Genomic DNA, 25307 nt, shown 5'->3' with positions numbered 1-25307 from the left:
CCTGAGGTGCTGCTGGTTACCTCGTAGGGCAGATGTTTACAAAGATGTTTCATAAAGGAATTCTCATAAAGATACATTAGTTCTCATTTTAGTTTGCATAAGAAACCCAGAATAACACTTTACGTAATTTCACAAACATTACTGAATGCCTATTATATGCAATTGTAAAATTACATTAAAATTATGCAGTTCATGCTTCGCATGAAAATAAACTCTAGATATCCAGATGCCACTGTGAGTGTCTCAGAAGAGCAGCCGTATTGTCTGAAGTTACAACTTCAGATCAGAAACTGAAACCCAGAAGCACATCACAGCTCGACAAAGCGGGAGGACTGCGCGCCTTCAGGCGTCTGACCTGGATGATCTGCTGGTAAACGACCCTGCGAGGCTTCAGGTACTCTTCTTCTTGATCTTGGATAGAAGATAAAACTTTGCTTTCTAACCAAACCCCAGTGTCTTCCAGAGTAGACAGGCAAACTTTTCCGTCTGAGCAGAACTGTCCAACAACAACAGAAGAGAGTTAGAGGCGGAGCCCCTTCGCCGACACGCCCCCGCGCTGCCACAGCTGTGGACGCACCTTGTGCTGGAGGTGGACACTCAGCCGACAGTGGAGGCTGAAGGCGCGCAGGGCAGTTCCTTCACTCAGGTTGTGAGGGCTCCCACCTGGTGACCGCAAAATCGATTCCAGATCCACCTGTAAAACAGGAAATCTGCAGGGCAGGTTCCAACTGAGAAGCCAGTGCCAGGACACAGCTGTGCCCGGGGAGGGGAACCGTGCGTCCCCATCTCTCCCCCCACAGACCCTCCCCTCGAAGGGGCGAGAGAGAGCAGCTCTGAACAGGTGCTGCTTCAGGAGCCGTCAGGGTAAATTCTGGCAAATCTGAGTGAGACAGCAGTCAGGACAGACCAGCAGAAGAGAGGAGGGCAGCCCAGGAACAGCTCTCTCCTGGCACGGGGGTGAGGCGCCCCAGCTCGCCTGCGGCCCCTCAGCGCCCACCCTAATAGGAGCGGTGCCCGGTTGGCACAGAGCAGGATGGGGAACAGCGGCCTTCAGCAGGTGTGATCCCACTGGCACCCTGGCCAGGAAAGCCAGCTGGGGGCACCACCCCCCAATCCCCAGAACCCACAGGCCGCCCACCTCTCTGCATCAGTGCAGCCCAGGCCCCGCCACAGGCAAAATCCCAGCCCTGCCCACCTGCCCACTCCTGGAAGGTGAGACAGCGCCCAGCAGGGCCCAGGCTAGCCCACGGCTGCATCCACCCCTACTTGGACGGCTGAGCCTCCAGCAGACCCCTCCTCCCACCATGCCTGGGGCTGGTGCAGGGAGCCTCTGCCTCCAGCAGAGCTGAGACCAGGCAGCCTAACAGGCTTTGCCCAAGGGCTGGCCCTGCAGGAGGTGGTGAATTCACGGACACGCAACCCAAAGACTCCCAGAAAAGCCTGCCCAGGACTCGGAGGGGAAGCTAGTGCGCCAAGTCCACGAGCAGGAGCAGAGCAGGAGGGGTGGGGGCGGGGCAGGCAGTCCCCTGTGGACGCATGCGTCCTGACCGCAGGCTACCCGCCGAGCCTGACTCCCCTGCACCCAGGGCTGGATGCGACTTGGCAGAAAGACCAGGCCTGGAAATTTTCAACCAGCCCCCATGCTGCCCCCAGGTGAAAATTTTACTCTATAAACACGGGAAATTCAGATCTTACTTCATCACTCAACTTCCAGGGCGTCTGGGTCTGTTCTACAAAGATACCTTTGACGTCTCAAGAGCCCTGAGGAGACGGTTCAGCTTCCTGCGGGTGACGGAGAGCAGGCAGCCCCGGTTCTTGGGGTGGGTCAGCAGGTACTCCAGGTAGACGAGCGCCAGCTCGGGCTTGACGGGCCGTGGGTCCTGGAGCCGCACCCTCCGCCTGGACGTCGAGTTACTCTAAGAGTCCAGAGAATAATTACAATGCACACCCCAGGCGGCGCAGGCCCTCACACACCGCGCCCCACAAACGCTGCAAGCATGGCCCAGGGTACCTTGCTCGCAGGCTGTTCTTCTGGCAGCCAGTCCACAATTAACTCCAGCACGTGCCCCACCTGCCCCCAGGAGCAGAGGCAGTCCAACAAAACGCAGTGGCTCCTGTCGGCCGCTCCCTCCTCCTGGTTTCTTAATGTGGAAATCACACCACAGCTGCAAATGCCAAAGACGTGCGATCACATCTGATATTTCAATAGCAAGTTCTCGCTTTTCTATAAGCTAGGGAAAATGAAGATGCTAAAAACTGAAGGCACGTAAGCCTGTCTCAGGTCCCCCAGACACGCTGCACCACGGGAACAAATGCACCATTTCCCATGATCGCCACGTGGGATGAGCTTGCACAAAATGCTGAATCTGCAGCACTGCCGGCAGCCAAGCCCACGCAGCCCCGACATGAGCTAGAGGACACGCCAGGCTCATGAAAACCCCAGCCTTTTGTTTCTGTGTTGCCTCCGTCAGACTCTAAAGATCCCTAATTTGGGGGGAATTATTTTTTTTTAGCATCAAAACATTTATTTTTTCATAAATATGAATAAAAACAAGCCATTGTTACTGAGGGAATAACCAACACTCTAGAGCAACACTATCTAATAAAAAACACGATGCAGCCACAAAAGCAGGCCACCTATGTCATTTTAAAGGTTCTGGGGGACATTAACTTCAACAATGCATCTCACTAGCCCCGTCTGCCCTCAACACTGGTATGACATCGTCAGTGCAGAGAAGCACTACAAGACACTTCACATGCCCCTCTCCACGCCAGGCCCAAGTCCACGTGCATCCTGCCCACACAGCTCATCCAACCCAGAGCCACGCTCGTGTGCCCAGAACCACGCGTGCTGCTGCTCTGGGCTGGATGGCCGCAGACTCTGAAGCTGAGCGGTGGTTTCAGTTCCCCATCTCTTCCCGTGTCCCTCAGCAACCCTGGAGCCCTGGAAACCGCATCTGCTGTCCTCCCCGCCACAGCGGTGGAGGTGGGAGGGCGGCAGCACCGAGCACTTGAGGGTCGTGGGCCGTCTGCTGAGGGTGATACCAGCACGTGCAGGACATGGGGAGGGCACCTGAAGGTGGGCACGGCCGAGGCTGGCATCAGGGACGCCAGCATGGACAAGGCGGTCTTGCAGCGGTCATCCTGAAGGCATGAAGAGACGAAACAGAAGGGAACATGACCATCAGGCACTCAGGCACTCCCAGGGCCCTAGTGACTTCCCAAGAGCCCATTTTTCAAAGTTGCTCCGTAGGAACTGAGCCACCTTCTCAATATGCAAGGGGAAAACTTAAACCCCAGGTAAGTGTCAGGTTTGCTGCGTATGCCCAGGGCTTTATAGGACATTTACTGCCTTGTGTGATACACTAATTTGTGCAAATATTTACTGAGCACCTGCTGTGTATGAGCAGATCCTGGGGCTACGGCAGTAACTAGAACAGACATTCTCTTGCATCAAGGCACTGACTCCTATTTTAAAAACAGTAATGATGAAAGGGGGAAAAAAAACTCTATGCACGTGGTGTCCTGAATATAAAACTCAAGAGAATGAAACTAAGTCAGAGAAAAACTCCTGAATAAGATAATCAGAATCCCTCTAGGAAAACAGCGCATCTTAGGGAGAACCTGCCAACCCCAGTCCAGGGTCCCGCACATTGGAAAGGGCTGTCTCTGAGCCTCGGCTTCTGTGTCTACAAAGTGGTGCGGGGCTGCTGGAGGAGCCGCGGGAGGAAAGCCACTCAGATGGAGGCAGCGGTGAGCGCGCCGGCGCACTCAAACCAGACTCCAAAACAGCATCACAGGCCATCAGAGACAGAGCAACTGGGTGCTCACCCGGGACACGTCTCTGGGTGCTGGGACCCCCGTGAGGGGCGAGAGGCCGGCCGCCCCACAAGGTGCGAGCTGGCTCAGGCCCCGCAGGCGGACTCTGCACAAGCGTGACTGTAGCACGCCCGCAGCAGCACGGCCAGGCTCACCTTGAACACTTTCAGGTACTCGGGCAGCATGGCGGCAAACTTGCTGACAGTGTACACTTCAGCCTCCGTGTTACTCTTCCAGCTCCGGTGAATGCTTCTCCAGAGGATCACCACGACCTCCAACAGGCCCGCCATGCACCCCGCGTCGCTCACGGACAGTGTCTGGTCCAGGGCCTGAGGCAACAACGACCGCGTTGCGGAAGAGTCAACTCAGGACGACTGTTAGGAGAGCACCTTGTTTAAAAGCACATCTCAACTCCAGACCCAGAGCAGAAACGCACAGGACGCAGGGCTACTTTCACGCCGTGAACGACTTTACTTGAGCATCTCCATCACTAAAGGTCAATCTGTTTTGAAAAGCCCACCCAGGAAATAAATTCTAAATTTACCCTCTGTCCTTTCAATAAGCAGTTTATATGAATTAAAAATCCTCTACAGATTAAAACGTATAAATGACTCTTTAAGGATGTAACACAGTTGAAAAGCAGGCTTTTTTACTATACTTTCTGCTGTGTCAGAAGATGTCAGTCTCACAAGTCCTCAATGTGAGAAGACTGAGGGAGGAGGGCTGTGTCCTTGAATGTGGTCACTGCCGCGACTCAGACACACACAGCTCGGCGGACCACACTGGGGTGGGCCTCGGCCAGCGGCCGCCAGCCCCCGGGGCCGGCAGTCAGAGCCCCTGGCTCTGGAGCCTGCCTGACGGCGCCAGCTCCCACTCAGCCACGGACCTCTTCGGTTTGCTCTGTAATGACAAACCTACTTACACCTTCCAAGCTGACGCTGGCAGTGAGCAGCAGCCACCGTTACGTTCTGAACGTGTGCTTTAGACCACACGTGCGCTCTAGCCCGGTCAGAGCAGGAAGGAGATGCTGAGTGGACAGGAGCACGTGTGTGCACACGCACACACACACACGCACACACTCGCAGACCCCATCCCAGGTGGCCAGACCAGCGCAGGAGCTTCTCTGTGCGGCCAGCACGCAGCACCAGGTTTCAGCAAGAGGGCAAACTGTCTTTTGTTATTTTCTTTGAAAGGCCATTTCCTAATCTATGTGGCTGGACACCAAAGACTACCCCAGATTTCTACTTTAGAGGTATACAAGCCTGAGAGTTAGCTCATAAGCTTAAGATACTGCTTATAAGTAATACGTATCTAAATCTTAAATATTCTTTTTTTGATGTATTAGTCACTTTGGATTCTGAAGAAATAGCAGTTAAACAGTCCCTTTGATAAGTTATGTTTGAAAGATCATTCTAAATAAAGCTAATTCCCAGAAATTCAACCCCAAGATGTTTCCAGTAGAATCTGAGGGCACTGGCGCCCATCTAACTGTAAAATACGGTAACACCCAGACCCAATCCAAGGGTGCTATCCCCAAGTCAAATGAAAATAGAGAAGCTTAAAGTGAAAAATTGGAAAAATGGTGTCACCAATAGTAACTTCTCCTCTGTATTTAACCCTACTCAGAGAAGGACACATGGGAATTCTTCCCCAAAAATTATTTATGATCCTTCAAAATAATTAGTTGAAGTACCAGTACTAAAGGAACAAATGGAAAGTAAGAATTTGGCTAAAGCAACAGCCTGTGCAAGTGACACCACTCTGACTTGCTGTCCTGTCTCACAAGCTCCGGGGGAGAAGCTCCCGTCCCGCCCCGTCCCCGTCCGTCCCCTCCGGTCCCCGTGCCCACGCGTCCCTCCCCGCAACACGTCCCCGCCCCCTCCGGTCCCCGTGCCCAGCCCGTCCCTACCCCCGCCGCCCCGCCCCACTCACGCTGGCGTTCTCCTTCTCCCTCTCCTCCTCGTCCTCCCCGCTCTCTCGCAGTGCCCTCCGGATGCAGGCGTTCAAGCAGTGGCGAATCACATGAATCAGCTTGGCTACAATGTGTAGGACAAACAGTAACTGATCTATGTGTTTCTTCAATAAGAGCTTCTCTCTCACAGTGAAATTATAACCCCCAACAGCTGGAGGGAACTGGGCAGGAAGTGCCCTGGCACGTAGTCCCGCGGGCGGGCGGTACCTATGTTGGTGCAGGCCGTGTGCTCGTGCGCGTGCTGGTAGAACCTCCGGGCGGCCGCGTGGTTCATCTGGAGCAGCGCCACGCAGCGCTCACACCACACCTCCTCGGGCTGGTTCACGGGCAGGAAGGAACTGAAGATGAGGCTCACCAGGCGCCGGCAGACGGGCAGGGAGTCCGACTCCAGCCGGACCAGGATGTGCTCCATGGGGCAGATTTTCCAGAACTGTGTGCGAAGCACGAGAAGGAGACAATCAATCCCTCCTGCAACCTTGAAAACATTTTAAGCAACACTCCCAGAGCCTAATAAAAAAGAAACTAATTTCTGTACTCAAGGAAGTTCATTTCAAATGACTATACCAGAATCTGCGCCTCTTGTGAAGAGAAATCAGAATAAACCCGTATTTTAAAAGCACTCAGCACGAGGCTGCTGGGGCTTAATTGTAATCCCTTAGAACCACGCTCGACGTACAGCGGACTCTCAAAGGACAGCCATCAGTCTCATAATTTTAAATTTCCTAGAACACCGCAATTTTTGGTCCATTACTATGAAAAGTGAATTTAAACACTTACAGCAGATTTGGCACAGGAAGGAAGCTCAGGCGAGCGCCTCGTTTCCACTTGGACACAGAGGCCTCAGCCCTGAGCACCGGGCGCACGCCTGGTCACCCTCCCACCCTCTCCGCCTCAGGCCTCCTCTGGCCACCTGACAGCTGCTGCCCGCCGTTGTCCTGCCGCCCCTCAGCTCAGAAGCGTCAGAGCTGGCCACGCCCACAGGAAAGGGCCAAACTTCTCAACAAGAAATTCAAGACAAAGGGAAAATGACCCAGAATAACAGTAAGAAAACATATTTTAATGGTGAAGCATTCAAACCATGTCTCCGTCACTTGTACAAATACACTCAACACGGCCCTCATCTGTCCGAGGGGACGGCACCACTGGCGTGGGTCCCTCCAGGCCCTGGCCCTAGCGACCAACCCTTGGCCAGAGCCTTCGGGCTCTTTCTCATCAGCACTGAGGCATCTTCATGTCGCTTCAAGCCTCACACAACATGTCATCCCCCACCTCCCCCAGCCCCATCCTCACTCCCACCTGCGCACAGCCCACCCGCATTCAGCCTTCCATGCCCAGGTCACAAGGACCTTGTGCTGCAAATCCTGACAGACACACTCTGCCTCCGCCGGGAGGGGACATCTGAGCATCTGACACTACCACCGTTCCCCCAGACATTCCTGGGACACCTCCACCCACACACTTCCTGGTATTTCTCAGTAACTAACCCCAAACCTCACAGCAAACACTTCTATCACGCACACTCTCCCACTGGGGATGCAAACAGAGCCCCAGCTTCCAACAGCAAGAGCCCCCCGAGGCAGGTGTTTCCAGGGAGAAGCCAACTCCTCCAGCACCGCCGGCTGAGGCCTGGAGGTGAGATGAGACCCCGCGCCAGAGTCTGGTGGAGAAACACGAGCACCAGCCCGCTCTGCCCTCTGCCCGGCCCCCTCCTGCCCATGCCAGCCATCCAGGTGGGCTGCGAGTGTGAGCACGCCGAGTGGAACCCAGGCAGCACCCAGCGCAGCTGTGGGTGACAAACATTTCCTGAAAGGCTCATGTCTCCATTCGGCCATGCCTGGGATCTGAGACCATGGCTCTGCTCGGCTGCACCGCTTCAGCACCGGGGCGGATGGGAGCAGACACGGAGGGAGGGGTGCGGAGACCCCTCCAGCTCCCGAGCCGGCCACAGCCCCTCAGCATGTCACCACTCCTCCCCAAGCGAGTAGGTCAGAGCAGGCCTGCAGCCACGCCCTCAGCTGCACATCCACTGGGGCCGCCCAGCAACACAGATCCCGAGAGGGAAACGGAGGCGGCGCTCACGGGGGGCTTCCAGGCCTCAAGACCTCACGGAGCTCAAACCTGCCCGAGACAAACACACCCAGGAAACATCCAGGTCAGCACAGCGGCCCAGCCACAGGGCAGCACTGAAAAGAGGTCTTCCACGTGGAAAAGGCTGGCTCCGGAGCCCTCACGGAGGCCCAACCGTCCTGAAAGGGAACAGTGGTCGGCACCTTCACCAAGCGCCAAGGCCCAGGGGCGGTTCTCGCAACGGACTCTTCCCGCAAGGCTGCCTTTCGAGAAACCCCCTCAACATTAGCCTGTTCTTCTTTGATAACACTTTTTCTAAAATAAAATGCAGAACGGCTCTGATTAGTTCAGGGTTCTGATTTCTTTTGTTTCAATTACCTGAGGTTTTATTTTATCCAAACATATTACCCACAGATTGATATCAACAGCAGACAAGAATATAAACACATTGCTAACTGGTGTTTCATTTCCAATGTTAAGAATAATTGCATATCAAGAAATCCAAAGAAGAAAAAAATAAAAGAAACCCAAAGATTTTTTTCTTTTTAATTATGAAGTTTCAACATTAGTAGCTGTTGATTTGGCCTAAATCTTAGCTATAAAATACGAAAAATGTAGAATTTCGAAACGAACAGCAAGCAACTTGAAATTGCTAGCACTGGCAATGAAAACTATAAATAGAAGCCTAATTAGCCAAGCTGCTAACTGCTCCTCGGCCACAGGACGCACTCTTATTTAATCAGCGGTAAATATCCACACCGGGCCTTCGTGGTCCCTCTGCGCACAGCCCTGCCCGGGCTCAGGGAGGAAGCAGAGGACAGCTCTCGCCCTCCTCCCGCCCTCGCAGCAGCAGGCGGAGACTGGAACGCAAGCACTGCCAGTGCCGGCCAGTGCCGGCCGGCAGCCTGTCATTCCAGCCTGGTGGGGCCAAGCAGCCCCCTCCCGACAGCTGCCCTCCGCAGGCCTGCCAACCTCTGACCTGCGTTTTCCAGGGAACTCAGCTCGTGTGCCCAGCACCCTTCCCAGAGGTCTCTGAGCTAAATCACTCTCTTTCTTGCTTCTGCAAGCAAAGGACCAGATGAAAGAAGCCCCTGGTGAAAACATGATGCCTTCCTTCCCTGCTCCTGCCGTCCCTGAACCCCAGACTCCCCAGTCACAGGCCTTTCTCCAGGTCCCACCTGGCCCCTCTTCTCCTAGACAGACCCGTAAACTGAAAACAACTGCTCTCTCCACTTTCTCACGAGCTGTCACCCCAGTCATCCTCTGCAAACAGAGGTACACTTCACACAAGACACGAGGCCAAATTTCACCTTCAGATTCAGAACTACACCTTCAAAAGGCTGTTACAACAAATGCAGTCAAACTGCAGCAGCATTTTTGTTGAAACTGACATGCAGATTCTGCACTTTACATGGAAACACAAAGGACCGAAACCACCGACACCTCTGCGAGAGCACAGAGGGCAGCGCCTGGGCGGTGCGGCCCGAGAGCACAGCGGGATGCGCCGCAGGGCTTCTGCAGAGAGTGGGGCCCGGGCAGAGTAATGAAGTTAAGAACCCTATAAGTGACATTTTTAGCCAAAAGCCAAACAGAACCAGAGTTAAGGGTGTCCTTTCGGCAATTTGCACTCCCCCAAAACGCACATCCCAGCAAGCGACCCCCCTTCCTTCTGTGGAATGGGGAGGCACGCATCTATATTCAGTATTTTTTTCAAGTAGTGTTTTCAGTGCTTATTGTGTGCCAAGCATTTAAATATTTCAACGAGAACTTTTATGCACATGATAAAAATAAAATTTAGGGCTGGGGCCGCTTTCACAAGGAAAACACCGACAAAGCAAGTGACATTTGACAGGACAAACAAGTGTAGAACGGGCCAGACATCGGTCAGCACACAGGGTGGCACCAAAACCCTCGAGGTCAGAACTGCTCTGCCTTTTTGTCGATGACCACGACACCTCCTTACTTCACGCCTTACTAGAAAGCTCCCGTTCACGGTACCTTGGCAGCCCGCACAGCCTTCACCTTCAGCAACAGGTCAGCGAAAGCCACCCTCACTTTCTCCGAATTGTCATGGAGACTGTATTTCACTGCTGGCAAAAGCTGTTCTAATAATGGGTGGCTTAATTTGTTGTCCAGAACGATCGGCAGACACTACAAGAAAGGAGAAAGATAAACAGTTCAAAATTAGAACATTAGCAAGAAAAAGTTAAGAAAATTCAGTTCAGAAAACATTCAGTTCCATCTTCACTAAAACTAGTGAAATAAACACACCTCAAGAAAACAGCGCTCCCCTGAAAGTTTCATGGAAGAAGCACACTTTGAATGAATTAATGTAGTTTCAATGCCTGATCATCAGTTCACCCACTGTTTCATTCAAACAAGGCTGAAGCAGTTATAAAATCATTCTTCAGTGCTTCCTCTGAGTGAAATTTTAAAGGATTTTAGAGTTGAAAGGAGCAGGAGGACCCCAGTGGAGTGGCCGCAAAGCTGAGCCCCAGGGTTCTTGTATGGTTTCCTAACAGCCCACAGATCCCTGGGTTTCCTGCTTCGAGGGGCGCAGAACCCCAACGCCTGTCAGACCCGCACTCCGCACGGCGGTGCCCGCACCAGAGGCCCAAGCTCAGACCGGCCCCCACGTCTGAAGAGCTGACCTGCTCCACCACTGTCTCTCTCCAGTTATTAGGAAAAAGGATATATTTTTAAGAGACCTATTTTAAAGATCATGTTGAAATATTTACAGATGTGCTGATATAATATCCTGGATTTGGGGGGCAGGTAATAGCTCAGTGGTAGAGTGTGTACCTAGCATGCACAAGGTCCTGGGTTCAATCCCCAGGACCTCCATAAAAATACATAAATAAATAAATAAACCTAATATCCTGGATTTGCTTCAAAGTAATTACACGTGGGGGACGGCGGGAGGGGCAGCAGGGGAAACAAGCCTGTACGTGTCCTGGTAAGTGTGGAAACAGGGCAGCGGAGAAAGAACGCTTCTGTAAGGTTCTTATTAAAGTGCATCCACTAAACCAAAAAGTCCATTTCAATGTACAATAACGTTAAAAAGTTTTAAATACAAGCAGCTCCTATTCTAAATGCTGTTTCCCCACTCCCCACACTCACTACAAACGAGTATCATTTCAAGGAGACATCTTTTTGAAAAGCTCCCTGTGGCCAGACGACAAGAACGTCAGCAGAGCCGTGCTGATGGGGCAGGAGCGTGTGGTCCGGACTGTACTCCCACAAACAGCACTGCTTGTGGAACTGCCATCTCACCTTAAAGACAGAGCAGCGCACGTCAGCGGAGCTCGTGTCGAAGGCCAGCTCCGCCGTGACCTTCTTGAGGAGGTCGACCAGGATGGCGGCGGGCATCGCCTCCCAGTACTTGGAGGTGATTTTACAGACACCCAGGATCCCTGTGGAGCGGACCATCGGGGAAGGGTCCTCTAAAAGGCTCTAAAGTGAGAGAGGGAAACAGGCTTAGTAATCCCACGTGTCTGCTCCTTGCCGGTCTCTGCGCCAGCACAACAGCCCTCACCACCTGCGTGATGTTGCCAGCTGAAGAGTTTCCCACAGGCTCAGGGCCTCTGAGTACATCACCTCCAGAGCTGAGTGTTCCAAGCGGACAGTCCAGGCACATGGTGCCTCATCTGCCCAGCCCGTCTGCCGGCCTCCACTGAGCAGGCCCTGATCACACATGGGACACGCAGGGCCTCCCACCCTGCCAGTCCTGGGAGACACAGCCTGGGTAACACCCTCCAACTTCGAAAGTGCTGCAATGCACCAAACAAAATAATTCTTCGTGTGATGGATTAACCCAGGCAGCGGCTGCCAGTGGTGCTGGCACAGAGGTAAGACGGTACACAGCCCCGGGGTGTAGCTCACAACCACCACCAAGAACCTAGCGTGACCAACAAGCCACACAGAAACACGACTCTGTTCAGCTCTGAATTTAGCCACCAGCTTACAGGAAACACAAAGGGCAGAGGAACATACTAACATCAAACAGGGACAGGTTCTGTAAAACCCAGACTGTCACTGAAATGCCACTAAAAAAACGACCTGAAGGAATCACCAGTCATCTTGTGACAATGGTCGGATCATGCTTATCTTTTAGGGACACCTCCACTACCTACAGAAGTGTCACATGGCGCAGACTCGCTTCTAAACAGGGACGGAGACACACGGGCGGGGCAAGCAGCGCCAGGCACATGGGCCTCAACGCATGAAACTCTCCAGGTCAAAGTTTAAGAACAAAAAACAGTTCTGACTCCACAGTGAGCCCAGAGAAGGCCGAGGTAGGATGAGTGAGCGCTTCTGCTCTCCCCGACATCCGCCCACAATGACAGGGTGGCCGCAGGGAGGGCGGAGCGTCAAGACGGGCATCGCGAGGCTGCAGGGTCGGGCCAGCCGGGACCTGGGGCCAGGCCTCCGTGGACATGGGCGTTCAGGGATGAATGATCTGCCTGAAAGAGTTCTCAAAACAGACCAGGAGCACAGAAGGATCGGCAATTACCCCAAACCTCCAGCAGGAAAGCAGGAAGAGGAGGGCACCAGGCAGCCAGAAAGGAACCCCCTTCCCCCAACAGGGGTCCCAGGCCGCCGGCTCCCTGCACGGGACCCGAGGGCGCCCTGTGCGCTGATGCAAAAGCAGGCCCAGGTGGCCAGGCTGGCAGCAGCCTCCTGCAGATGGGCCCTGCACTCACACAAGTGCTGCCTCTCGACCCCGACCCTTCGTTCAGAGACAAGGATGGAAAAGTGAAGATGACGGGTCACTTGAGAAAAGCAAATAGCAAGGAAACGACATTAAAAATTAAAATGAAAAACTGAAGAGAACCTTAGAAACTCACAGGTTTTGTAAGTTTTGTTTTCTATGAATTACTTCCAATATTACCCTTCCGAAACAATTCTGGGTAATCACCTTACAACGTACAGTCTCCCAAGTTTGGGGTCTGCATCTGTGTTTCCAGGCAGCCACGCAGCCGCCAACGTGATGGGGCTTACCCTGCAGGCCGTTTCTGCAAGGGGACACCCTGACCGCGCGGCCGCGCGCACGCACATGCACACGCACACGCACACACAGACACACACACCACACACACAGGGGGTGCCGGCCTTCCCTTCAGCACTGCCCCACTCCTTCAGCTCAGGAAGCTGGCAGCGCAGGGCAACCCCACTTTTGCCTGAGGACCTTCCCTCCTCACAAGACCCGCTCCCACCACCTCGGGCCCTGACGCAGGGTCAGGAACCCAACCTGAGGCCAAATCCGGCCCACGCCCATCTCTGTGGTCTTCATTTCTAAATGGTTGGAAAAGATTGGAAGAATAATAGTTTGTGACACAGAAACATGATGTGAAATTCAAATTTTGCCATCTACTCCTCTCTGTGCAGCGCGGGCAGGTGGGACAGCTGCGACCATGGGGCCCACACACCTAAAATCTCCATTATCTGGCCCTTTGCAAAGACAGCTCCTGCTCGTAACTATTACTGTTATTAACTCAACTACTATATTGCACTGCCTCCTAAAAGGAGTTAGGAACAAACAGACACCGGAAAGAAGAAAAGAAACATACTATTAAGGAAACTTCCTTTCTCTAAGATTCAGACCCACAGACTGGATTTCATGGTAAGGCAGCTAGAAAAAATCAAATGATAGAAACATCCTTAAAGTTTCAGAAACCCTCAATGCTAGAAAATAATACCAAATATTTTGGCAGTCCTGGAATAAAAAAGATATTTTGCATACAAAATTCTCCACTTGGCCAAACTATAAATCAATGTCACAGAAAAGTACAGAACATGTCGGATTCAACAGTCAGAGGCCTCTGCCTCCCTGCAGCAAAGCAAAGCCAGACGCTCGCCCAGCAATTACCGTCACCGGCCAAGACCCCGACATTTATTTCACTCCCAAAAGCGATTCAAGGCTTTCACAGGATACGCTGCTCACACACGAGCCTTTCCCTAGAAATCTGTCTTCACCCTAAACAGGACTCAGAGCTCAAACTCTGTTATTGCTGTTTTTGATTTTTAAAATAGTCTTTTAAAAAAATCTGTTTTGAATTTATTTAAATAAACCTCATGCAGGTTAGTCTGAACACAGATAGCTCTGTTACAGGGCACCCCATGCGACAGCTCTGCAGTTCATGTATTTTAACGCTCCTTTGGGCAGCAAATGACCACTGCCATCTTAGTGCTAGGGACTGAGCTAAGCACTTTATATACAATTTTTCACTGAAACCTTGTCACAATCCTGTATAATATTATTCCCACCTTTAAAGAAGAAACAGGTGTAGAGAGAGGTGAAGTAATGTGACAGAGATCAGACTCATTAAATTGGAGCTGGGGTTCAGAACGAGCACGTGACTCCCCGCTCCCGATCCCTCAGCACACGCCTCCGCACAGCCACTGGCAACACCGCTCGCGAGTGCTCCACTCGGGCCAGGCCCACTGCCTGCCTCCCCAGAGACATCCGTCCCTGACCCCCCAGGGTCCCTGCAGGGGCTTTCAGATGCACACGCGTGTGGGTGAGGCCCACCCGGCAGACACTGAGGACTACTGGCCCTAGGCGGTGCGGCCCCTGCGTGTGCGGGTGGGTGTTTATAGACGTGCGTGAGTGCACCTGCATGCGAAGAGGTGAGCGGACACGCGCTCAGTACACTGTTATTTCCACGTTCTGCACGTCTGAGATTTTTCACAGTGAGAAACAGAAGGAGCGTCTGAGGAGCGCCGCGGGGAACATCCTCGTTTGCCATCGCTTCCTGCGAGATGTTCCTCTGCGAACCACGACAACGCAGTTTCTCGGTGGGGGTCAGGGAGCTCTGCAACCGCTCGGGGCCGTGCGGGAGTTAAGACCCCCCAGCATCTCTGCCAGCTCACTGGGCGCGACCACCCTCTTCACCACTGCTCCCGCCAGGGGACGGTTCACAACACCCCTCACATCCGCACATCTCGTGTGGAGATCAGGCAGCTGAAAACAATCAACTGCAAAAGGCATTACTTGCCAGTTTGCCTTAAAACATAACCAGCGTTAGCTCACTGACACTGCCCTACAACCTTCTGGTGGCCAGAACTGCCACCCTCAATTCACAGACAAAGTGCCCGAAGCCCCACAGCTATTAAACGAGGGATGGACTCAAGCCGGGGTCTGTCTTCACCACCCTGTTCTGCTGCCTCTCTGCCGGGGACAGGAGTACCTTTAAGATGCTGGAAACCACAGACAGTAGTAGACAGACGCTCCAGAGGAGACTGAGAGGAATAGAAAGGACACTCTGGGCCCACCTGCATAGGAGACAGTGGCAGAGCACAGGTCTCCTGCAAGAGCGTGTCCTCTGAGGGCAGCACGGCCCAGCTCAGGGGCGGCCAGGACGCACGCCAGGCCCTGCAGAGCTGCGGCCTAAGGAGCTCGACCACGTGAGACACGTACATACAGTTCTTCAAACTGTTTCTGAATCTCGCTGTCCATTTCGATGGCACTGAAGCTTGGATCCCTAATGGGAAATGCTTCAACGAACAGCAGCGCAGCGTTGCACCGGACTTCCGAGTTTCTGGCCTGCAGTGATGAAAGCAAGTTCCAGCATCCAGAGAGGCCCCTCAGAGCCTTCCGTGTGCGGCTCCTGAAGGACCACCGCCAGTATCTCAACACAGACGCACTTGCAAATTAAAGACAACCGTACACAAACTAAACGAACTGTGAGACCCTCCGTAAGGGAGGTGCGCCCTGAGCTCGACGTCGACAGACACGAGAGGACACCTCCTTGCGTCACAGCCCACCTTGTGTTGTCAGGAGCAGTGACCATCCCACTCCCAGCCTGGAGCTCCCTGCTTTAAAACTGCCCGTGAGTCCCCCTAACGCCTCCCTAGAGTGCTGACATTCTGTCCCTGGCCACCAGCAGGCGGTCCTGAGGACAGGGTGGCCCACGCAGCTCTGCAGACCCCCAGCGTCTCTGCCAGCTCACTGGGCAAGACCGCCCTCCTCACAGCTGTGCTGCAGCGCTCAGCCAACCCAGGCTCCCACTCAAGAAATGCTTTTAACAGAAGAATAAATTATTCATCCAAACTTTCCTAACACTCCCGGCCTCGAGTCTTATTTTTACTGCCTTACTGCAACTGAGTCAGAGCGTGTTAACGTCAGCAGCGTGGCCAGCGCTCCAGGCGCGGCAGGCCAAGCGGCGCACCTTCAGTCCTCTCCAAAGGACAGGCCTGTACAGCCTGTGAAGCATCTCCTCCGCCCCCTGCCGCGCTTCCTTCTGGTGGTGGAAGTAGCTCAGCACCTAGAGTTGAGAGAAGAAGAACAGAACGGTGATGTTGGTGTTTCCAAAAAAGCATTTAAGATCCACTCTGCAGAAACCCAGGGAGCGTGGGCTGCACCTGGGCTTCACCGGCCTCAGCAGGTCTCTTCTGACGGGAGTCACAGGGGAGAGGCATCCTGACAGCACTGAACACGGCTCACCAGGCAAAGGAATCCACGGCAGAAAGAGGTCACTGGCTTTGGGTTCCAGTTTCCACTCTTTTACCAACAGCCAGGAAACCTCATGAAAAGTCACTGGCACCTCTGACCAACAGGGTAAAGTGGAAAACGGAACAGCCTGAGTGGCTTCTACAGGGCACTCTGGTTCTCAAGCGCTCTGGCTCCAACCATCCGCTGATCTGAGAGCCTACACCGGACACCCAAAAGGCACACAGTCAGCGCTCCACACCCAGTTCTGCATCTGCGGGTTTAACCAAGCACAGGCACAAAGTACTCGGGAAGAAAATCCACGAAGCTCCAAGGCAACTCCAGTCTGCTGCTTGCTGGTCACTATCTGCACAGCATTCACGAGGTCTCAGGGATCGTAAGTAATCCAGTGGCAGCCTAAGTACACGAGAGGGCCTGGAGCAGCCGTGGATTTGGTGGCCAGCCCCGCAGGCACCCAGGGATGGCTGTATCCCAGCAGCGCCGCTCGTGGGGCTCCTTCCCAGGGAGAGCCCCACGCAGATGTCAAGCTCGCCCACAGCTCAGGCACAATCAGGAAACGGGCTGCTCTCAGCTTCCCGCCTGTGCTCTTTTCCACTCCCTTCCTAACCAGCCAGACTCTTCCTGCAGCTCTTCACAGAACCCTGCCCCCAACAACCTGCCTGTCTTCCTTAACTCACAACTCCTGAAGCTAAAATTACATTACAGAAAAATGGAAAAATTTTTAAATTAGGCTATAAAACAACAGAACACACTTTAGGTGAACTTGAATCAACTTTACCCTGAAAGTCGGGGGATTACTTTTTCTGACTTAATTTTTTTATTTACAAGATTTTATATGGTGCTAAGTGATATGAATCTATAATTTTGTGTGTGTACAATATTAATTCGATATCAATGGTATTCACAGAAAGCTTGTCAAACCGCTTTGAGATATAAGTAGCAGTGGGTTTTAGCACATTCAGAGTTGTGTAATCATTACTATCTAATTTCAGAAGACTTTCATTAACAATGTGGGGACTTTTTACTTTCAAATGACTTCTAAGGCACCTGCTAAAACCTTTCACCATATCAATAAAATGATTTATAACGTAAATTTGATGTTTATCAAAAAAAGGATCTGAAGAAACTATAACGTGTTATAAGCAGTGAGAACATTACTTGGAGTCCAGGAATACATTTCATTTGAAAAGTGAAACCTGATATTCTTCCTTTCAATTCTTTCTGTGCATTTTTCCATAAATTTAACAAATGATTATATCTATATTTATAATATCCTAATTACTCACACTACCACAACAGAAAACCAGATAGGAAAAACGTCTTTAGTCATTTGGGACCAGGAGTAAAGCAACTATGTCACAAACTTGTACAGTTGAATACGACACGATTCCTTATGGCTAAACAGTATCTGAAACACCAAACTGACCTACAGCTCAAGGAAGCACACTGGGATTGTGTGTGTGTCTGTGTGTGTGCTGGGGGGTGGAGCAATTGAGTATATTTATCTCTGGGTTCTTCATCTTTGGAAGATGCAAAGTAAATAGTAACGTAAAAGAAATGCTTCCTGTCCACGCAAACTCCGTATAATTAGTATGCCTGCATCCCACCAATAACAGCGACCTCACTGCACGAAACAGCAGCGAGGCTGCCTCTACTCCCTCAGCTTCCTGACACACAGCTGGCTGCCAAGACAGCAAACAGGCGTCGCTGGGGGATCTGGACACTGACCGATAGAGACAAGATGGCCTGTCTTCCTGCAAGGTTACTGTGACCATCAGACCGCATCGGTGTGACAGGGTCACTCTGACAGCAAAGCCTGGTTTACTCAGACCAAGTGTGACACAGGACACGTCCACACCCAGATTCCGAGAGGACCTTTCAAAGACAAAATCTTAGAAGAGAAACCATCGAAACATTTCATCCATTTGGTATGCAGGATACCACAATGGAAATGTAATGTATGAGAATAAATAATAAAAATAATCTCAAATAAAAAGGAACCCTCCTACACTGCTGGTGGGAATGTAGTTTGGTGCAGCCATTGTGGAAAAAACAGCATGGAGATTCCTCAAAAAACTAAAAATACAGTTACCATATGATCCAGCAATCCCACTCCTGGGCATATATCTAGAGAAAACTCTAGCACCACTATTTACAATAGCCAAGTGGAAGCAACCTAAATGTCCATTGACAGATGATTGGATAAAGAAGCTGTGGTATATTTATACGATGGAATACTACTCAGCCATAAAAAAGAATGAAGTAATGCCATTTGCAGCAACATGGATGAACTGAGAGACTGTCATTCTAAGTGAAGTAAGCCAGAAAAGAAAGAAAATTACTATATATCACTTACATATGGAATCTAAAAAAAATGATACAAACAAATTTATTTACAAAACAGAGACAGATTTAGACATAGAAAACAAACTTGTGGTTACCAGGGGGAAAGGGTGGGGGGCGGAGGTATAAACTGGGAGTTTGGGATTTGCAGGCACACACCACTATACAGAAAATAGATAAACAGCAAGGTCCTACTGTGCAGCACAGGGGACTACATCCAATACCTCGTAATAGCCTACAATGAAGAAGAACATGAAAAGGAGTGTGTACACATGTGGATACGGATGACTGAATCACTGTGCTACACAACAGAAATTACACTGTAAACTGACTACTTCAATTAAAAAAGACTCAAATATCCTCTTTTTTGAAAAACATGGTAGTGGCAGTTAGGGAGTGATGAGTCTGGACATTTTTATGCCAAAGAATTTAATGAAAGATTTTGTGAACAAAATTCTGATGTCGTAACAGTAGCCACACCTTTGCTTTCCTACTGTAAACTCTGGAGGCAGGGTAAAACTCCCAGATTCCAAATATCAAGATCCTAAGAAATGCCTTTAACTGATGCCTGTGAAAGTGTAGCAACATTTCACAAAAACAATTATCTAAAAACAAACAAGATGAGGCGTGACTTCTGAAAATGCTGACAGGTCAGGCTCACCTCGCGCACTCTGGGGTGCACCGGAGAACTCCGAGGCAGGTGGATCCCGTGGTACATGAAGTCCTGGATGCAGTCATTCTCGATGGCCTGGAGTGAAAACCCAGTGTGAGAGCTTGGGGGGCGCCAGCACACGTGGGTGGGGAAGACAGTCTGACCTGTTCACCTTCTGCGTCGTGAGGGAAAGGGCCTGGGTCCTTGCACCAGAGCGCTCCCGCTTTAACCCCACACCTTTAGAACTCCTTCCGCTGTCACATACCAAAGAGCAGCTATCTTATTGGATGAAACATCTAATCCGCGCTAAACAGAGGGCAAGCCTCCCCTGACCCCTGGAGCCAGCTCCAGCCAGTCAGACAGAGCGCGGGGGCCGAGAGAGGCGGGGTCCCCCTCTCTGCGCCATCCTGCTAATCTGGAAAACTACATCTGTGCAAGCATCCCTGCAGAGCTAACATTGAGCTACTGCTAAGGCGCGGCCAGGATTCCAAACTGACTGAAACACAGCCTTCCAGGGCTGCCGCAGAGGGGCGGGGCAGGGATGGGACATGGGCGCCAGGACCCAGGAGGTCTGGTCTGTTCTCCTGAACACTGCCCCACACCCAGGACTCCATGGCTTCAGGGAAGGATGTAGGAAACCGTGCTGTCAATATTTACCTCTTCTCCACTATCTTTGAAACAATCTCACCCACCTGAAGCTGCCAGTAAATCTCAGCATCACTGCACGTAGAAATCTGAGTCTGACTTGTGGTGACAAGGAGAAACCAACACCACCAGGCAAGTGTCCGGGCCACGGGGTTGACACCGAGAGCCAGCCGCCAGAACCGCGGGGCTGACACCAAGAGCCAGCCACCAGAACAAGGGCGCCCTGCAGGGCAGTGGCCTGGGTCTCCCAGCATGTCAGTGGCAGAGTTTTTTAAAATAGAAGAGGGAGGAGCGCTCTGAGAGATTTAAATGATGTAACAAGCAAGTGCCATTGGGAGAACGGTTAGATTCCGATTCCAAAAAAACTATAAGAAGACATTTTTGAAACAAAGCTGAGAAATTTATTTTTTTAAACTTCCGGCCACTTTTATGAGAAATTCAAATATGTTAACTTTGGTAAGTATGATCCTGGCACTGTACAACCACCCTTCCCAGAGACACGCGCTCCAGGACACAGACAGGGGATGCCAAGTCTGGCCCTTGCTCTAAATGCTGGCGGGGCGGCGGGAGGAGAGGGAAGGGAGCAAGCCTGTGAAGCACAAGCTGCTGGTGCTAATCTGGGGCAGACCTAGTCAGTTAAGGTTTCAACTACAAACGCCCAGTTTTAAACCACTACTGAAGAACAGGGGGATGAACTCCTCTCTGGGAACAAGTTTCATGCAGCAATAAAGCAGTGCAAAGAACTGCAGAACAAAGTCCTTGTTTTGCCCTTTCGCCCCAAATCATACATTGTAAACCTATTTCAGCAGTTGTCAATGGGGGATACAAGTGACAGCGCTTTCTCTCTAGGGGCAAAGTCAGTGAAACCCCGGCAAGTCTAACCCAAGCTTCCGCTGGCCAGGAGAGCACAGCGGATGGAAACAGACTCCAAACGTCAGGGGGCTGCCCCTCCTCCGCCTCCCCACCTGCCCGTCCGGGCCTGTTCCCAAAGGAAAGACCCCTTTTGACTCAGAGTACAGACTGTACTCTCAGAAGGAAAGAAAACACATCTAACAACCTAGGATGAGAAAAACACAAGGGAATATCAGACAAGGACACTCTCTTTTAATTTTTTTCCAAAAGGGTCTGTGAATCTTTACCTGTGGTTGTGAATTGCACAGTCAGAATGCAGGTGCACACAGTTACTAAAGGTTAGCCATATTCACACAAACATCTTTAAATTCTCAAACCATGTCGCTAAAGAGGTGGCTTGAGGTTGCCAAGGAGCCCTGTCCAACAGAGACAAGACACAAGCCACAAAAGCAACTTCAAATTCTCTAGTGCCCACGTTAGAAACAGAAAAAAGGGCAAAATTATTTTAATAACATATTTTGTTTGCCCAATATATTCAACACACTAACCTTTCAATGTGTAATCAATACTTTTTTTTTTAATACCCATGAGATATTTCACTTTCCTCTTTTCCACACTGTCTTCCAAGACTGGTGCGTCTCTTATAGTTACAGCCCGTCTCAAACGCCAGGCAGCCACACGTGGCCAGACAGCACAGGGCTGGAGCTGCCCGAGTGACCGGGGCAAAGCTCGGCACCACTCGACTGCGCCTGGTGCCGAGTGATGGGGCCCCTGAGGCTGTGTGCAAGCCAGGCAGCGACATGAGACCAGAGGACACGACTGTCACATGGGTTCTGATGTAACCATTGTGACACGTCTCTGTCATGTGGACTCGCGCCGTGGCCTTCAGTGTGACAGACAAACACCAGCACAGGTTTCAAATAGCCCTACTGTGGCTATCTAGTTAGTAACGAGAACACAATAAAAACATGTTAACATTTCATAAAATGGAAGGAAATACCTCCAGTGTTTTCCCTGAAGCCTTTTTCCAAGCTCTGAAATAAATTTCTGCAATGTGTACCATTAAAGATCTGTTAAAAAAAAAATCAAAAATTTTTATTGCAAGTTCAAAAGATTATACTTTTAAAGTGTATCATTGCAGGCATTCTCCTATTCTAGGGAAGAAGAAACTTAGTTTCAGACTAGTGCTTTGCATAGTAGAGATTCGTTATCTACCTGTAGCAGAAAGTTACAAAAAAAGGTTGGAGAAGGACAATTGAAATATCAAACTGTTTTCTTCTTTCTCAGTCAAGACCTCCCCAGAACGTCACTATTTTCTGTAAAACTATGAGAACGCAAGCCCAGAACCAAATTCTTAAGTAACAGATGTTTAAATATAAATAAATTTTCGACTTGGAGTCACTTTGGACTTTCCAGACTGATTCCCTCAGGCACAGGAAGCCCTGAGATACCAGGACTGACTTCAGACTCATAGTTAGGAAACCGGCTGCTTCAACCCAAATACTCTCCAAGTGAGGGCAGGGGAAAGCACCCTAGTAAACTGACCAGCCCAGGGTCAGACCCCAGCTCAGCACTCAGAGCTGCGCGACGGGGACCTGAGTCTAAGGCCCGCCCACCTGAGGCGTCTGAGGCTTCAGTTCTAGCGTGTCGACTCACGGGGAGGGTGGCGCTCAGTGGTGGGACGTGTGCTCAGCGTGCACGAGGTCCGGGCCCACCCCCAGTGCCCGGTTAACATGGTGATCGCCACGCCACCCCAATCGGGTGACAGCTGTTTCCTCGGGGACACCCAATCCACAGTGGGGCAATCAACAAGTTAAAATATATATATATATATATATGTGTGTGTATATATATATATATATATACACACACATATAAATAAAAATAAAATGTCAGCTCCTCAGCTCCAGAGCAGATTAAGTACCTGCCCCGAACCCCGCAAACAGCTCCGCCCACTGAAGGGGCCCCAGAGGCTGGGAGCTCGGGCGAGGGCCTGCGTCCTACACCCCCATCCCAGGGCTCTTCCACCAACCACAGCTCAGCCCACAGGAAGGGAAGATGGGGCATCCACACAGAAGTGCTGGCCACATGGGCTTTCCTGTGACTGGGGCTGATAGTCAACCAGGACATAAAGGACTACCACAAAGTTAGCCTTAATTTCAGCATCACTGCTGAAAGACAACAGTTTCCTACAGCAAGAAAAAACACTCAGAGGCACAACAGCACACAGTGAATCATATAATTTAAGAGACAGTTTCTAAAGCTTCTTATACATTAGCATAACTAAGAAGTCATGTCAAATAGAAATTTTCAAAACCAGGCTAAGACAGCACAAAATATTAATTACCTTTAATACTTACTTTTGTAATCCCTGTAACTGGTTTTTAATGGTCCCATGGATCATTTTAATAAAGTTTATATTCCAATTGAAGAGAGAGCTAAGAAATCTTCTTCCCTATTAAAAAAAAAAGGATATAATGTTCAAATTGCAACCAAAAAACAAGTTCCCAGTAACAAAATCACAAACAATTGTCTGCCTGCTTACTAACACTGACGCTTGCTACTCCTCCCGGTAGGGAAGCCCCCGTAACTGTAACTCAGACGCCCTGGGGACAAGCTTCGGTGGGACAGCGGTGGGAGTCCTGGAGGGACCGAGCTGGGCCCCAGGGGGCAGGGGGGCCCCTGTAGAGGGTGTAGTAGCTCCTACCACGGAGCTCCCTCCAGTTCGACCACAGGATTTCACAGACATTTACCCGCTGCCCAGCAGGCAAGCCAAGTGGCCCCAAAACACTTCATTCTGGCTCTGTCACGAATGTCTACATGACCTAGGATCAAAGAATGCTTGAAATCTAGCATTGTGGGGTGGGAATGGAACTGAACATCAGTTCATTTCATCTTTTATAAAAGAGAAAATTGAGGACTTGTAAAGTAAGAAGTCAAGTATTTGCCAAGGTAGAATTTTCAAATGCATGCAGTCTCCATGTATTACATGCAGTTATTAAGTGTCACGCATGCATCATGTGACACTGGTCGACATGCACACTGCGAGACTGCGAGACCACACACAGTAGTGTAGACACCAAGAACACCACAGTTACTCCCTATTGGAGCGCAAGATAAATCAAGCATGCCTTTTCCCTGCCAGCAGCACGGCCACCTCCTCACTGCTTCCTGGCACATGACCACATCTGGAATCCTACAGACGTAACACACTTTGATACCAATGGCACGGTGACCAAGCTGGCAACACACAAGTTCTTAAAAAAATATTGACTGGAAGTAACTTGCCAATAGAGTGTAGAAGATGTATTTTTTTTTTACCCAGAATGACTGGAAACTGATCTGACCAAATTAATGACTGAGCAGGAAACTAATTCAAAAGAGCACATGAACTAAAGAGAGAGCTATAGCACGTGTGTATCTGTCTCTGTCACACACGTGCACACGTGTGTGTATCTGTCTCTGTCGTACATGTGCACACACACATATCTGTGTCATACACGTGCACACGTGTGTGTATCTGTCTCTGGCATACGTGTGCACACAGCTGTAACACGTGTATATCTGTCTCTGTCACACACGTGCACACATGTGTGTATCTGTCTCTGGCATACACATCCACACACACGTATCTGTCTCTGGTATACACGTGCACACACGTGCATATCTGTCTCTGTCATACACGTGCACACGTGTGTGTATCTGTCTCTGGCGTACACATGTACACACACGTATCTGTCTCTGGTATACATGTGCATACACATGTGTATCTGTCTCTGTCTCTTTATATTCCAACTGAAATTGGACATGTGTATACACATTATATGAGTGGTTCATCAACTGCTGTGCAGAAGCCAACAAACAGAAATAAAGTTTATCTGTCCGAACCTACTCTGAATTTCTTTACTCTCCCAACACTTCACAACCATCCTGGAGAGAAGAGGCTCAGGACACAGGCCACACATACCACATCCTTCCAACAATGATGATGTTGCCCTTCCTGCCCAGTGGACATCACTCCTGAGCCGCTCGGGGCCCTGCAACAAGGCAACTGCGTCCCTGTTTTACAGGAGGAAACACTGAGGTTGAAAAAAGTCTGATCATAGCCACCACCTATTCAGTGGACGAACAGAGATGTGAACACAGCCTTTCAGACCCCGAGAGCCGAGGTCTCGGCCAGCGTCAGTGACCACATCCAGGCCTTCAGCCACGCCAGTGGGAGGCAGAGCCTGGGGAGCCGGCAAACAGGGTCATATCCTATCTCTCCTGCTGACCAGCCATCAGACCTTTCGCCACCTCCATTGCGGGCCTCCTCCTCCACCTTTGGGAAGTCTTTCCCCACCTCCTTCACAAAGGGGTGATGACTGCCTCCTTCTGTCTTAACCCCCATCTGCTAGGCCACAAGAACCCAGAAAGAAAGCTGTTTTCTACAATAAAAGGTGTTCCCATGAGGGAACAGTCAGTCTTCAATAAACGACCCAGGAAACCCCAAGACAGCAGATCAG

General features: G+C 50.9%; 1 protein-coding gene across 2 annotated transcripts in view; it reads right to left on the bottom strand.

The window, feature by feature from the left end:
* The window catches only part of NCAPG2 (non-SMC condensin II complex subunit G2), a 48959-nt gene that overhangs the window by 12571 nt on the left and 11081 nt on the right, over positions 1-25307 (bottom strand). Inside the window, exons 8-22 of one of the 2 annotated variants that reach the window (XM_031455831.2) lie at positions 23163-23257; positions 21803-21872; positions 19315-19401; positions 16030-16125; positions 15279-15404; positions 11132-11311; positions 9857-10009; positions 5999-6221; positions 5752-5855; positions 3975-4148; positions 3074-3144; positions 2012-2165; positions 1743-1916; positions 578-694; positions 356-496 (exon numbers count right to left, since the gene is read on the bottom strand). In XM_031455831.2, coding sequence (XP_031311691.2) covers positions 356-496; positions 578-694; positions 1743-1916; positions 2012-2165; positions 3074-3144; positions 3975-4148; positions 5752-5855; positions 5999-6221; positions 9857-10009; positions 11132-11311; positions 15279-15404; positions 16030-16125; positions 19315-19401; positions 21803-21872; positions 23163-23257 — 1965 coding nt within the window. The remainder of the gene's footprint in view (positions 1-355; positions 497-577; positions 695-1742; positions 1917-2011; positions 2166-3073; positions 3145-3974; positions 4149-5751; positions 5856-5998; positions 6222-9856; positions 10010-11131; positions 11312-15278; positions 15405-16029; positions 16126-19314; positions 19402-21802; positions 21873-23162; positions 23258-25307) is intronic. The other variant, XM_064487139.1, reaches the window with a different exon arrangement.

The sequence above is a fragment of the Camelus dromedarius genome, chromosome 7, assembly GCF_036321535.1.
Source record: "Camelus dromedarius isolate mCamDro1 chromosome 7, mCamDro1.pat, whole genome shotgun sequence".
Classification (NCBI taxonomy): domain Eukaryota; kingdom Metazoa; phylum Chordata; class Mammalia; order Artiodactyla; family Camelidae; genus Camelus; species Camelus dromedarius.
Note: the sequence above shows the minus strand (reverse complement) of the source record. Positions and strands in the feature narration are given on the sequence as shown.